Source organism: Anomalospiza imberbis, chromosome 5 (assembly GCF_031753505.1).
Source record: "Anomalospiza imberbis isolate Cuckoo-Finch-1a 21T00152 chromosome 5, ASM3175350v1, whole genome shotgun sequence".
Classification (NCBI taxonomy): Eukaryota; Metazoa; Chordata; class Aves; order Passeriformes; family Viduidae; genus Anomalospiza; species Anomalospiza imberbis.
This window is the reverse complement of record NC_089685.1, coordinates 59,036,489-59,051,769: the sequence shown is the minus strand read 5'-3', so window position 1 is coordinate 59,051,769 and position 15,281 is coordinate 59,036,489. Positions and strand designations below refer to the sequence as shown.

The window sequence follows — 15,281 nt, the reverse complement described above, 5'->3', positions numbered from 1 at the left end:
AAGCAGTTAGAAAAGCTTTTTATAGTAGAGCAGTTAAATCTAGTTAATTGTGTTTGATTTTTGTTTTCATAATTACTTCCATTGTTTCACGAAACTCCTGCTGAATGTCTGACATAGTCGAGTTCTCATGCCATAATTAAAAGAAATAAATATATAGAAACTGAATACCAATGTGATTAGTGTTGTGTTGCATACTTTAATATATGTGCTGCTCATACTGGTTGAGAGCGGCTTCATGCTTAGCTGAGGAGATAATCCACAATTTAAAACAAAGAAATTACTCTGTTAAGTTAGTGTAGTTAATGGAAGTATTTGACTGTAGGTGAAGGTAAGAAAGGTCATTCTGGTCACATGAGAAGGTTATGAGTAAGTCTTTGTAATGAGAACCCCAACTTACTTTCATTCCCACTGTTACCCTTTACAGTGGCATTGTCCAAGCCTTTTGGAGCATGGTTAGCAGCAGTCTGGGAGGGGTGAGCTGGCCTGAGATTGCAGCACAGTCTGTGGAGCTGTTTCTGTGCAACAGGTTTTAGAAATCCTGAACTGGTGTGGCCTAGAAGTGTAGAGCACCTGCCACACTTGACATCAAGGCATAATGCATATGTTGTACATGCAGCTAGCTGTTGTTGGTATTATTTACTGAATCAGATTTCTAAAATAGAATTATATGATGCTCTTGGAGCACAATTAAAAAGGAAGGTAGAACAATATCTTGCAATGCATGCACTTTTTAGTGTCTGTGTCACAGGCAGAAAACCTGATTTTGTCTGGAGAGGTGTAGCTGAGACTGTATTTGAAACTGCCAACACAAATGCTCCCTTTCACTCTAATTTTGGTCTCCGTTCCTTTGAGATAAACCAAATAAAGATTGATGAAGTTGTAGATGCTCTTTGTTGCTCAGATGTGAAAATACTAACATTGGGTGACCACTGGCTGTTGGAGCAACCACTGGCTGTTTTTTGATCAGAATACCACACCTGGATGCTGTGGTTAAATTGGCCAGTTATTCCTTCATCCTTTGCTTTGTTTCCAGTACATTTCTTGCTGTGTATTTCTGAGTACAGGTGCTTAGTTAGCACAGCTGTTGAGACTGGAAACTGTCAGGAGGAGCACTGCATGGCTTTGTGTAAATGAAGTGCATCATCTTACTGAAAAGATGAATGTGCCTGGCAATGTCACATCTGAAGTAGCTTCGCTTTTAGCTTGTACCATGAAACTGCTTTCTAAGAGCTTTTAGGCAGGTGACAGTCTGATTAAGTAGGACTGTGGCAGTCCTACTGAGGAGTAGTGGGTACTGTAGGAGAATTCTGAAAGGCATTTGCAGGCTCGTATGGCAGAAATGTGCAACTGTGTTTTGTGCTCAGTCCTTGGTCCAGCAAGTTTTGTCAATCCCTTTCCTTCTGTGGTGGATGTCAATCTGGCACCTGTTGAAAGGAAAACCAAGTCAAAAGAGCTGCAATGTCTTCTTTCAATTTATTTGACAGTGGTATATTAGATAACACTAAGTAAGGCCAGTAGTGAATATGTGATTGAGTCCAAATCTCTTCCTGTAAGCCAAGGATCTTCATTACCGTTCATGGATGTTTTATGTAATTGCTTGTGTACAGGTTGCATATGATGCATCGTCTACTTTGGAAAAAAGTACTCAGCAGGGGCTGTGATTTTATACACCAAAAATGAATATTTAAGACCCAAGGGAAGCTATTCACAGCTTTGGGAAGGTGGGGAGATAGTAGAAGCCTAATTTAAAGTAGCTTATGGTTCTTTTAAAGCACTGTTAAAAGAAGTATCTTAACATTTCCTAGGGTGATCCATCACAAGCTGACTTGTCTGTTTAGGATTTTCCCAAATGTTATTCTAGTTAGATAAAATATATGCATGAATGTGCAAAATGATTTGGCTATTTTGTCTGAAAGATGACAATTTGTAGAAAACTGAATTTGCCACATTCCTGTCATTCCTTCGCAGTTGAACCAGGAGTTCAGTGTTGTACCTTATACCTTTTTGATTTGTTAAAGTCATTTACATTCATAGGGCAGAAAAGCTGGACTCCATCCTCCATATCAACCTGTTCAGAAACTTAACTTGCATGGATATTTAAAAGAATATGTAGGAAAAATCAAATTATTTCTTAAATATGCGACCCCAGGATGAATTAATCCACTAGCAGCACTATAATTCAGAGTTTGTGTGTCATTGCCCTGGAAACTTGTATCAGCACACTTCTAACAGTGTGATTTCAGACTTTTATGTTGTTACCTGTAATTTGTACAGGTGTCATTGATAGTAGCAGTATCCAGCCAGTGCATGTTTCAGTGCAAGATGTGGCTATTTGCCAATGACTGTGCTTGGGAGTTTATATTTTCAGAGGTTTATTTTTCTTTGCACAGACTGATGTCAGTGGTGCATGCCAGTACATTTAAGGAAGAAAAAAAAAGAATTTCTAATTAAAATAAGTGATTCTGCACATTTTTATAATATGCATCCTTATAAACAAAAAAGCCTGGGAAATTATCAGTGTTTTTCAAGTAGGCATGTAAAGGACTCTCTTCAGAGAAATTGTACAAGCTATGTGCTATAAGGAAAAGAAATGAAATGTAATCATTATCCAAATACAGTGAATAAAGATAAGAGTTCTCCACAATTTATCTACCAAATGTGTCTCTCTGTCTAACACAGAGTGACTCTAATACCACAGTTGTAATATTAAGTCTGCCCACATATTTTGTGCAAAATCTCTGTGGTGAGGCATTCATTGCCTTGGAAAGCTGACACAATGGAATGCTTTTTGTGCTGGCTCTGGACAAATTATAGTCCATTTTATCAGTTCCAAGGTCAGAGTACTATCATGGCTCTTAAACTGTAGTGTAGTAAAGTGGGCTCTATTGAATGTTCAAGGAACAGCTCTAAGTTTGCCTGATTACTGCAGCCAGGTATCTCCAGCACCAGAGATTTTTTTTTTTCTGTACCTGTTTCTCTTGTCTACTTTCTCATTTTTGCTGTAATTTAATTTCAGAATTGATTTTTGCTGCAGTATATATGGAGTTGTAGAGCTAAGACACTCTCAAATGCACAGCAGCCATTGTTAACATGTCACTGTAGAAATGATACATTGCTTGTATCAGCTCTAGTGCTGGTTTAAGCATAAGTCAGAGGGCACTGTTATTAAACACCTTGTACTACCAGAGTCTCTTTCTTTCCCTGTCATTCTTGTAGGCCACTTCTATTCTTAGAATTGAAAAACCTAAGCCCTTTCACACAAAACCTGAAGTAGATTTGCATGGACTTAATACTTCTCTTTCCTTTTTTAACTTGTCTACTACTAGCTTTTCCTTTCCTTTCCAAAAAAACTACTGTCAATATGAAACATTATTTTTATGCTCTGTGTGCCTGCACTGGTGTGGGAATATTCATTCTCCTGTGAATAAAAATCATCATATATTTTTTTCTTGGCCTCTCTGAAATGCAAACAATTATTTCAAACTAGGATCAGAATTTTTTTTTTTGCATATAAAAACTGTTATTCAGTAGAATCAATTTTTCTCATGGCATACAGTCTAAAGCTCCTGATATCCCCTGTGTGATTATTTCCTTGCCCGTTTTGCACTTTGTCTTCTCCCCTTTTACACAGCAGTTCATCAGCACTGCTTTTTGGTGTGCAAAGTGGGTAATTTCAGTAACAGCCCTCTACCCCCAAACTTCAGCTTTCCTTTTTTTGGTTCACTCTCGAGTTCATGACCAACAGCAGACAGATCACTGGTTCAGTGGTGTGACTTCTGCTCTTTGGGAGCAGGTGAAGGAATGTGGGTGGATTTCTCTTATCTGCCATGGGACCCCAGCGCATATGGGCATCAAAGATCTCAGAGTTCCTGTAGAGTAAAATGATGACAAAATGTAAATAAAGCTGACATCTCTTGGTAAGATGGAGCTTAGTGTGTATTAGGTGGCATGATGTGCTTTATTGACTTACTGTCTTAATTTGACTTCTAAGACTTGTTTTATTATTAAGTAGTCATGGATAATTTTGAAATGGGTACCACCTTGCAATTGCAGCAGCCCTTTTTTTCGCTCTATTATTTTAACTCTTTTGGAGAACTGGTATAGTCTATAACTTTCTGTAGAGTGATAAGTTGTTGAAATATTTTTTCCTTTCCTTTTCAGGGAGTAATATGTGGGAGGCTGTGGACTATTTGCTTCCGACATAGGAACAGCATTGGGTTGGGATTCTGCACTCCTGAGAGAATGCTGGGAATCTGCAGAGGGCGACGGAAATTCCTGGCTGCCTCTCTGACCATCCTTTTTGTCCCAGCCATTACGTGGATTTATCTGTTTGCTGGGAGTTTTGAAGGTAGGAGTAATGGCTGAGGGGGGATGGCGGGGTGTTGGATGATTTGTAGCTGGGCAGATAAATGTAGATCAGTCGTCATTGATTTTATTTAAATAAATCTCATTTAGCTTGCATATGAAGTAGTTCCCAAGGTGCAGATTTCAACAAAGGGTCTTCCTTACCATGTTCTCACTACTGAGGATGCTGAGTTAATTACTGGCCACAATTACTTAGTTTTCCACTTATCTTTGAACTTTGAAAATGTGCCCAGTCTACTAATCTTTTCTCTGTATTTTCTAATTTTTATAAGTTGGTCTATCCTATGCCCTGTAAGATTTTTAACATCTCATTTCAGATATGCTGAACAGAGAAAATCAATTAATATCTATATAAAGTTTCTTTACATAAAAGTAGTTTGGATCCGCATCCGCCTGACTGACAGTGGACTGTTTCAGTTGGAATATCTTTCTGTCCCCTTCTTTTTTTTAGGTGGAAATCCTCCAGTTTATAAGTACATTGACTTGCAGCTATGTAATGAGCACTTTTTATAACTAGGTGTGGAACAATCACTACTTTTTCTTTTGAATTGCCTGTCTGATGAAGTTTTTTTTTTCCTGGCCTTACAGACGTTCAGCAGTAATATTTCAGTTAGGGGAGGTTCAAGGATTGTGACTCTCCTGCTCTTTGCTACTTTGTAGCTTGTTTGTTTGTTTTGTTTATTGTGGAGGTGAAGCATTTTATGAAATGCTTGAAATTTTATTATGTTGGGCAATAGGTATGTTATTTTGGCAAGAGTAAAAAAAAGTCATTCAGCCTTTGTAGTTGCATTAGCATGAAGAAAGGTGTTCCAACCTTGTAAAAACTGTTCAGTCACTAGTTTACAGTCTGATAATTTAAAACAGGAATTGTTTAAAATGTCAAGCTTCTTTCATGTATCCTTGGCTGACAAATCTGTGTTGTGTTTGGAAACAAAAGGGGTTTCCATGTTAAATCACAAATAAGAACATGTAAAGTTTTTCAGTGTGTGTTGCATACAATTCTGAATTAGTTATATGCCATGTACAAATATTTGTTTATGCAAATTTATTCAAGTACTTAAAATTCTACCTTAATGTGCAGTAACTCCATGAGCTCATTCTAGAATGAAACACTTGTAGGATTCATGTTAAATTGGAAATAGGGGTGCTAGCTGCATACTTTAAAATAATGATCTGGCAGGCAGAACAGTACTGATTTTGTTTGATTTTTAAAAGCTGAGAAAATGCAGGCCTCACCTTTTTGCTTTTAGAAGAATATTATGCTGCTTTGTCGTAATGACTATTTTAATTGTGTCCACAATTGATAATGCTGTGGTGTTTTAAATTCCTCTGTGAGTACAATCCTTTGTTTTTACAGAGAATTCAATACAAATCTTGAAATTTGCTGCTACAGGGTATTTGAAGTGACTTAAAGCTCTCACGATGAATTAATCTTAAATGCAAACTAGGGAACAAAGCCCGTTACCTATTACAAAGCCTTGCACTGTAAAAGGACTGGAAATTATGTACAGTTAGTTACTGTATTGATTATTTTTCTGTATCTGTTTTCTTTTTTCTTAATTATGGGTGGGAATTATTTTATGTTTCTTGTTGAAAAAACTAATGTTGGTTAGATATTTATTTAGCTGAATAATAACTAGCATTTTCCTTAACTTTTAGGTATTATGGACAAAAAGTTAATGCCATTTTGTTATTTTACATGACTTCTTGTTGTTTTTTTTTTCTCCACAGTGATTCTCACAATTTACTCATGTTTGAGCTCTCTGGGGAGGTTGTAGTGAGGTGGGGGTGGCTTTCTTCTCTCAAGTAACAAGCAGTAGAACAAGAGGAAATGGCCTCATGTTGCACCAGAGGAGGTTTAGATTGGATATTGGGAAAAATTTCTTCGTGGAAAGGGTTGACAGACATTGAAACAGGCTCCCCAGGAGAGGGGTTGGGTGACCATCCCTGGAGATGTTTAAAATATGTGTATATGTGTCACTTAGGGATATGGTTTAGTGCTGGGCTAACGGATGGACTCGGTGATCTTAAAGGCCTTTTCCATCATAAACAATTGTATCATTGTGATTTTCTAATTGAGTACTAATTGCCTCACAACAGCATTGTGCCTTGATTTGAAAGCATCAGGAATGTAGAGTCCTCTCTGCCTCCTGGCAGTTGTTTCTTTTGTTAATCACAGAGCTGAAAATTTTCTTTTCAGTACATCTAGTTTTAGATTTGAGTAAATGGTTCTTGCTAGACTTTTCACCAAATTAAAGAAATCATCAATACCTGGTATCGTCATAGATTCATTTAATTGTTCAGTGTGGAAGAGACCTCAGGAGTTGTCTCATTAAACTCCTGCTCCAACCAATGTGGGTTTTGGAGTCAGGCAAGATTTTTTAGGCCTGTACTCAACAGCGTCTTGAAAACCTCCAAGGACAGAGAGTACATGGACTTCCAGACACAGCATGAATGAGTACCACCTCTCTTTGAACCCAGCATTCTGGATATTTTTTCACACATCTAGTAGTCCACCCATATACATGGTAAAATCCCAGATTGGATACAGGGATACTATGCTTAAATTTGAGGGAGATTATTGCACCAAGTGGTCATGTATTCGTAGTCATTTCATCACAGCAAGCAGTCAGGTTGGTCAAGCATGATTTACGCTTGGTGAATCCAATTACCATGCCAGGCCTGGGAGTGTTTCTGTTTGAAGATAGCTACATACAGTAGTAAAATCACAGTGGTCTTTTATTCACTATGTAAAAAGGTTGACCTAGTTGAGTTGTCATAGCAAAAAAATTTGTGGGGATTGTTTTGTTCTTCAGTTTTTTTTCTTTGTATGTTTCAGGGCTCTAGACTCAAATCTATGATATGAAATCTGTAGTGCCGTGTCTGCCTCATATTCTTGGTGTAATTAGGAATTACATTACTCATCCTTGTGTTTATATCTAAGAACTTAAGTTATGCATTTGCCATAGCATGGGAGTGGGATCACATTAAAAACCCTTTAAAAGCTTTGTTAGTGAATCCGTAATATAAAATAGGCCTTACTGCAGTCTGTTCCCATGTCCTGCTTTTTGAATAGTTTCAAATTCCTTAAGACAGAGTTTTGTTTTATTTTGGATTTTGTTCTCTTGTCAGAAAGTATATGGCAGCCTGCTACTTTACAGTTGTCACTTGACACTTCCAGTAAGACCCTTCCCTTAGGATATTCATTGGAGGTGGTGTTACCCAAGCTGTGACAGCAGTAGCTACTAAAAACCTCATTAATCATGTATAAATTTCTATTAAGGTTATGAAGCAGAATATTAAAGATGATACTGAATATTCTATGGCCTTTGAAAATACCTGGTTACTGTTGTTTTTAATAATGTACAAGGACAGCATAACTTCAGTTATCTGTTAGTTCGAATGAAAAAACTAATTGTTCCAACATTCCTAGAATTTATTCAAAAGACAAAGTAATAGAGTTGGAAGGGTGGAGTGCATTTAAAACAGGGAAGAGAAACTAATCAAATAATACGTAATAAATTTTTATTAGAAAGAAAATAGCTGTTTCACTAACTAGTGGTAGCTCCATAAATAGCTTAAATTTTCCAAGCTATATGCAGCAGTTTTCTATCCCCCATACCATGAAGGTCATGTAAAATGGAGATTCAGAACTGTAATTTTACCATGCTTTCTGGATTACTGATTCCTCAGAAGAAAAAGAAAAAAAAAGGTTCACTGTGGCTTTGTGACCTCAGCAGATTTACAGTCACCTCCATTTTAACAGGATGAAAATACACTTGAGTTACCAGTCCCTTTGTGGTGGATCCACTTGAGGCTGAAATACTGAAGTATGTGTGTAGGGCTCCTGTGTAGTATATATTTCCCAGGAAAGAGAGAGCCAGTAATGTAAACTTAAGATGAAAAACTGAAAGTTGTGTGAGATCCTGTAGGGAGTCTGTAAAGGAGCAGTTGACTTAGGTTTCTTTTAACTGCTCGGGTAAGAGAAAAACAGAGCCTGCCTTCTTTCCTGGGACTTGCTTTCCTTGGTTGTCCTCTTTTCACTCCAGTATTGGGCAACTGTCATTCCCTGACAATTCATTTCAGTCAAAGTCATCTATAGAGACATGATTGAAGCCAGAGTTGGGCAAACACCTCATAAAATACAATAAAATAAATTGAAGGAAGGCTGCAAATATTCATCTTAGTATTTAAATGGATTCACTTTTATGCTGTTCACATTCTTTTTGTGTATGTTTCCATAAATATCCTAGTGAATATGTTAATTGAGAAGACTGTCTATGGGAACAATGAATATCCAATTTTAATATTCATGGGAAGTAGATTTTGAAATCATATTTGTGAATACTTGAATCAAAAAACTGATTCTGGGGGTTCAGCTTTTTTCAGTTAAGTGCCAAAAGTTTACCATGTGATCTGTGTGCATGATGAAAACTGCCTGAACTTCTAATGCTTGCATTAAGTTGCTCATAGAAAGCAGCAAACAAATAAGTAATTACTAAAATGTATATCAGACACTTGCAACTGATGAACAAACATCAGAAAATAATTCCCTCACAGACAATGTAATCAAAAAGACACAAAACATACAATTGCTTTTTTTACTATGTTTCCTTCATGTGGCCTGAATTTTATCTGTTACATGTCTCAACAGGATTAAACATGAAAACTTAATCCAGTGTCCATTTAAAATAGAAGCTTCCACCTTTGTATTGATCCTGTCTTTTTAATAAAGTTCAAAGAGAAGAAGTCCTAAAGGGTGCCTCTGCACATAAGTAAGGATGCTACTGTGATGAGTGCCTGAACAGGTTTACAGGAGGTGTGTTTAGTGAATACTGGCTCTCCTTAGTTAAAAAGCCACACCTTCCTTTCCATTCTGGAGTAAATAGTGCTGGCTTACTCCTCTCTTGTTACATTTATTCCAGGCAATAGAGAATTGCCACTTAAGCACCTCTGTCTCTACTGCAGTCACTGTACCGTCTTAAACGTGTTTGGTGGTCCTACCAGAGTAACATCAATTATGATAGCAAAGACCTCAGGCTTATGAGAAGTGTTGTTGCTCCTGGATAACTTGTCCTTGTATGAAACTCTGGTGATTTGGCTGTACAGAATGCTGATAAAAGACCAGAAGGTCCATGCTGTGAAAGCTGAGTCTTGTTCTCTGCTCATCATCTTTAACTTAGAAGTCAGTGATCCCACATTGATTTTAACAGACTTGTGAAGCCTTATATGTCCATCATTTAAGAAAATAAAATTAAGTGAATATTGAAAGAGTTTGACTCCCCATTTTATAAATAAACAGCCTTCTTATGAGCAGTGACAGGAAATTTGAAGTAGTTTCTGTACCAAAACAAGAATGGCCTTATGCCAGGAATGTCAGCCAAAATACACCATGGTCATGAGAAGCTTTTAGAGGTCAAATGGTGGAGTTAGTGAGGAACATGTTTTTGTTTTTTTTTCTCAGTCACTTCTTCAATTAAACTTAGAATTCTGCAATACAATTTTATCCTTAGCTACTAATGTCCATTCCCACTGGAATGCTGAACTTGAATGTTGAAGTCAATGCTGTTTTTTCTTTAGCTTGCCAGGAGTGCACATCCTTAAACCCTGTCATCTCAGGAGAAGCCTTGAATCTTGCAATGGCCACTTCTTCCGTCAGTGTGCTGTGCCAAGTCTGCATTCCTTTTTGGAATTCCAGTACAGAGGGCACTTGTTTTCTTTTGATGCTCATATTTTTAAGTACATGCTTTCAGAAGAGCTAAGTGAGCTGTGGGCTTACCTTTTTTGCTCTCTGTACAATCTCATGATTGGATGGAATGTTTCTTTGCTTCTAAACACCGGTTTTCTCTTGGCTTTCTTTTTCTTGACAGCTCTTAATTTGTCATTTCTAGCAGAAATATAAAGGTCAGAATGAAAAGGAATTCTTTGAGATGCACGAGGGGCCAGTTTTTTTGGAACTGCAGCTAAATGAATATAATCTGTGGGATTTCTCAAGGATTTTGTTTCATCTTGGTCTTTCTCTTTCCGTGAACAAACTTTTGGGAAAAATGCCATCTATAAAAGTTGTGTTATACAAACGTGAGCAGATTTCTTCCAGGAAGAAGGGACATCTGGATGCCCAAATTCTGTTGGGGCTGTGTGGAAGACTTAACAGTAGGACTGCTATTTCCTGATTATTCCTCCTCTGTTTCAAAGATGCGTACTTACTAACTTCATTGTCAAAACATGTTTTTTAGTATAAAAACAAAAGCAAGGTGATCTTAAATGTCTTGTTAAAAATAAACAGAAAAACAAACTCAAAGAAGCAACACTTGGCTTTCTGAAACAAAATGTGCAATTTTAAGTACACCAGAACTCCTTTGTGTGCTGGAGCTAATGTAGCCTGACTTGCTGTGATTGATACCATGCAGCTGATTGATGTTGAAGTTGCTTTTCCTACAATTTATATAATCTAGCTCCCATATGGATCTCCTGGTATCTAAACAAATCCTGAGCTCCTGCTGCAGTGTATTTCTCAATGGTAAAATGTTTGGCATCTCTCTCTTTCTCTCTGTGCTCCTGGCAATTGTAGAACCTTCGTTACCTCTGACTTCTTTCCCTCTAACAAAATAATTTGAAATTTATCAATAAGCTTTGGGGGCAAACAGGCAAGCAGGTCAACATCAACAAATGTATAAGCATAAGATGAAAAAATACCTGAAAAAGAGCTGCTTTAAAAGATTGAAATGAAAATTTAGTTTTTGATTCTCAGAACAATTAATTTGGGCTGTTTGATTTTTCTGAATTTTTTGTATTTAAAATTTGCAGGGTGTTTTTCAGATCAGGAAAAAGTTTAAAATCAAAATCTGTCTTGGTAGACAGCAAATTGCATCTGAAATGCCTTCCAGTACTTTTGAAACTTATATTTTGAATATTTATTTAAATGTGTATAATACTAGGAGGAGGAGTCAGGTAAAAAAAAATCGAATAATTACTTCACACATTGTGTATGATCATTTTTACATTCAGCAGATTGTGCTCTGGAATAGTTGAGGAAAAGCAACTGAGTGGGAAGGTTGATGCCCTGTTTTTGGGTCGATGTGATTTAGGTATGCTTAGTTTAACAGTATCAGTACCTTCAACACATCTCTTTTATTTAAACCCTCTGTACCCTTTTCAAACATTTTTTAGACATGACAGCATTGAATTGTTCAGGTGAGTAATTATTTCCTTCCCCTGAAGTTTTACCTCTCTTGTGTTGCTTTGCATTTCTTGTTTCTAGACTTGAAAGATACTTTTTTTTTAATATATCTAGATATCCTTGGACTGTTGGGTGACATGCACAACTAACGTCAAAAACGGTATGACAGCAGTCACCCTGGTTCACTCAGCTTTGTAGATACCAACAGAAAGAGGAAAAGTTGGTGACCTGGAGACTGATAGGTTTTTAGCCTGAGATTCTCTTCCAGTTTAACCACGTTCAAGCTATTTGAGCCATACTATGACAATAATTCTTTCTAACCTGTGGTGTGACTGCCCTTCTCTACAATTCTGTGAAATGGTCAAAGTCCAGGATGTAAAAATCAAGGTTTTTAAACCTTTTTTTTTTTTTTTAATTTTATAATTGTTTGTTTTTAAAATTGCTAAATGTCAGCATTTGCAGAGATGAGGAATTAGGGGTGTAGAGCTGAAAGTAGTGAAGTAAAAATTACAAAAAAAAAAAATCATAGAATCATCACATTTTCTAAATTAAATTAATGATACAAAGGAGACTGTGCTTCTGTTTGGTATATTTACCTTAAGAAAATAATTATAGTCCCAGTTAAAATATTTTACTGTATAAATGAAGTGTTTCACATTGAGATACTTTTTCCTGTGAACTTGTGATGATGTCTGTACCTATTATAGGGAAGAGGTGTGTGGTTTACTCTTTACATAGTGCTTCCTAAACTTCTGCAATGCCCAGTAAAATCACCACCACCAATAAAAGCTTTTAAACAGCTGGAGTAGCTTACAAGCTTGGAGGTAGTAGCATACCACAGTCCTGAGTGGGAAACCAAAAACATGTATCTACAAAACCAACTGAAAGTGTGATTCTAGCACAGTCAGCCCTGCTTGTGTTGGCTGTAGTTGAGCAAGCACAGGTAATGTCTGGGGTAGAGATGCACCACCACGAGAAGCAGAGAAAGCCTTGGCAGCTTGTGGACCCTTAGGGGCCCACTGAAGCCTGGGCCCCTACGTCTTCCAAGTGATTATTGTTCTTCCTAAGCTGATTAAATCCAGTGCAGTTACGGCTGTTGGTGCTACAATAGGATCTTCATTTGGCTCTCTAGACATAGAACTGGGGTTGTCATGGTGTAGTTTAAAATCAAAGAGTGTTGCATACCATTTGTGTAATATATAGAAGATTATTTCTGGAGCTGAAATAAAGCCACAGCTAATAAGATGATATTATTCTTTTATGTTGAAAAGTACGTGAAGAAATTGCTGGAATAAAAAGTGTGAAAGTTATGTTTCTTATGTGATTAAATAGAGTGAAAAAAATATACCCCAAAGTAGTTGTGTTTCTCCCCAACATTTTCTTTCTCTACAATTTTTACTACTTTATCATTTACCTTTCCTTATTTACAAGCTAGTACATCTCTCCTGGAGTATCTGCAACAGTCTTTGTTTAATGTGTTTCAAAATGGACCTGACAAATTTTTAGATTCTTCTCAAAATTATGTAGAACAGCTACTGATATTTTATGGGCTTATGAAGGTGTGTGGGTTTTTACCATCACATTGACTGCTAACAATCAATGTCTCTTGCATAGCACAGGCTGTATTATGTTGTAGAATTGATAGACTTAATGCTGGCTGGTAATTCCTGCATCTGACCCATGCGTTCTAGATACACCAAAGCTGTTCATCTAGCCAGATTTCTGAACTAGGTTTTAAGCTGATAGAGGATTCTAGCACATCTCTGAATAAATTATTTTACCTTGTTAAAAAATACATGGTTTAATTTCTGTCCAGATATTTCTGGCTTCAAGGTAAGACGTGAAAGACAAGAAGTAGGTAATGGGGGAAAAAAAAAAAAAAAAAAAAAAAAACCAAAAAAACAGAAAATGATAATTTTAACAGTTTCAGCTTAATGTAATGTAAGTAATCATGATTATGAGGTATTGCAGTACATAAAGTGCACTGCAAGAAATATCACCTTGAGAACTATAGATGAGAGTGCTACAGCTCTCGCAACTTATAGCCATTTAAAAAAAGAGATAAATTCATAGGATAATTGCTAATCTTCCCATAGCTAGTAGAAGCTAGTTATCAGGATCATCAGTTGCCCTCCCAGTCCAGAAAAACTAATTTCCCAAGCAAAATAGTTGTTTTGGACTCCAGGTTAGTGTACCTTTTCAGCTGTGAAAAATAACACTTCAAAAAGGATCAAATCACAGTTCTAGTTGCAGCTTAAGCATGGCTATTGAATTTAAGAAGAAAGATGTATTTGAGCACTAATTTGAAAACCAATTATTCATGGGATCAAGGCTTACAAACTTAAAACCTATCAGTATTATGTTCACAATTTTCCAGATAAAACATCACTGTAGTGTTTACAGTTTACCTTTGGAGCATTAAAACATGGAAGATTTCTCATCAATTTCTTTCCCAATGTTAAGGCATTCAGCATTCTAGAATTGTATTGAAATCATATGACCACTTTAATATTTCACCATCAGTATATTTCCTGCCTGTCACTGGATTTCATTTAACCCAACTCTATGATTTTGCTTGTTAACTTTAGCAGGAATAATGTTTTCGGATGAATGAATGCTATTAAAATCTGCTTTTTATTCTCTACTAATCAAACTGTTATAATGTGTATCTCAAGGGATCCACACTGACTTTAACAAAGGATTCTTTTGGTCTAAAATGTAATACACACAGAATGTTTTCTAGCAGTATTAACTTTAATGGATTTAGATATTTCACCTCTTGCTTCAGTGCATTACAAACCCAAGGGTTTAAGGTAAAAATCTCAACAGAGAGGTTACATTTTATATAATGTTCTTATAGGAACCAAGTTTACAAATCCATCTGCACAGCTACACATAATTACTGGTTTCCAGGGAACTCCAGCTAACTTTCTTCAAAGCTTTCCCAATATACACAGAGGTAAGTAAGTTTGAAAATAACAATTATCTAACTTATTTGAGTTGGGTGAAGGTATTAGTTACTTGTTCATGTACACTTGAGTGGAGATGTGATGAATTAAGTGGTCTTTCCTGTAGAATGCAAATGCAGTTATTTAACCAAACGATTGAAACCCACTATTTATCTCCTTTAAATTGTATGACTTTGTTTGCCCATGAGCTGCCTCGTAGTAACCTGACTTCAGAGTCTCTGATGGTGACTTTCAGCCTCATACTGAGTTTCTTGCTATTGAGAGACTTAAGAGCAAAATGTCCCCCTGTAGTTATTTGTGGCCTTTTTTTCCTTTCCCCAATTTTAAACATTTGCGTATGCTCCCTTTCAGCTGCCATATGTGCACCTCAGTGATGTGATATTAATAGCAAAGATTAAGCAGCTTCATCTCATCAGAGAAGAGATATTAATCATCATCAGGCCCAATGAGAAGTTTAATTTTCTACTCTTTTTTTTCCACCAAGCTCTGGTGGCTGTCACTCGCACTGATATCTGTGGGACATTTAATAACCTGCTTCTGAAGATGCATTTCAGTGGTTTCTCTCCTTTTATTTTCTCTGTCAATCTCTGTGAATTTCATCATTTTAGGCTTTAATTGAAGACCACTGTGAGGAGATTAATAGGAGAAAGTTATTTCTTGAACAAAGCTATTTAAGGGACTCATTTATTGTAGGTTTTTATTGTATTCAGGAGGAAGATGGGTTAAATCAAGATACTGGAAACTATGGGAATTGTTGTCTTGGTATG

The 15,281-nt window shown here is 36.6% G+C and overlaps 1 protein-coding gene and 1 long non-coding RNA gene across 7 annotated transcripts in view; both read left to right on the top strand.

Annotated features, from left to right (window-relative positions):
• Positions 1 to 15,281, top strand: part of LARGE1 (LARGE xylosyl- and glucuronyltransferase 1) — a 266,932-nt gene that overhangs the window by 73,768 nt on the left and 177,883 nt on the right. For all 6 annotated transcript variants that reach the window (XM_068191098.1, XM_068191096.1, XM_068191097.1 and 3 more), the window contains one exon: positions 4,162 to 4,348. In XM_068191098.1, the coding sequence (XP_068047199.1) occupies positions 4,243 to 4,348 (106 nt within the window). In that variant the 5' untranslated portion in view covers positions 4,162 to 4,242. The remainder of the gene's footprint in view (positions 1 to 4,161; positions 4,349 to 15,281) is intronic.
• LOC137474493 (uncharacterized) overlaps positions 13,278 to 15,281 on the top strand; it is a 2,223-nt gene continuing 219 nt past the window's right edge. The window contains exons 1-3 of the long non-coding RNA XR_010999378.1: positions 13,278 to 13,378; positions 14,406 to 14,504; positions 15,123 to 15,281. The exon at positions 15,123 to 15,281 is cut by the window's right edge and continues 219 nt beyond it. This is a non-coding gene — a long non-coding RNA (uncharacterized lncRNA). The remainder of the gene's footprint in view (positions 13,379 to 14,405; positions 14,505 to 15,122) is intronic.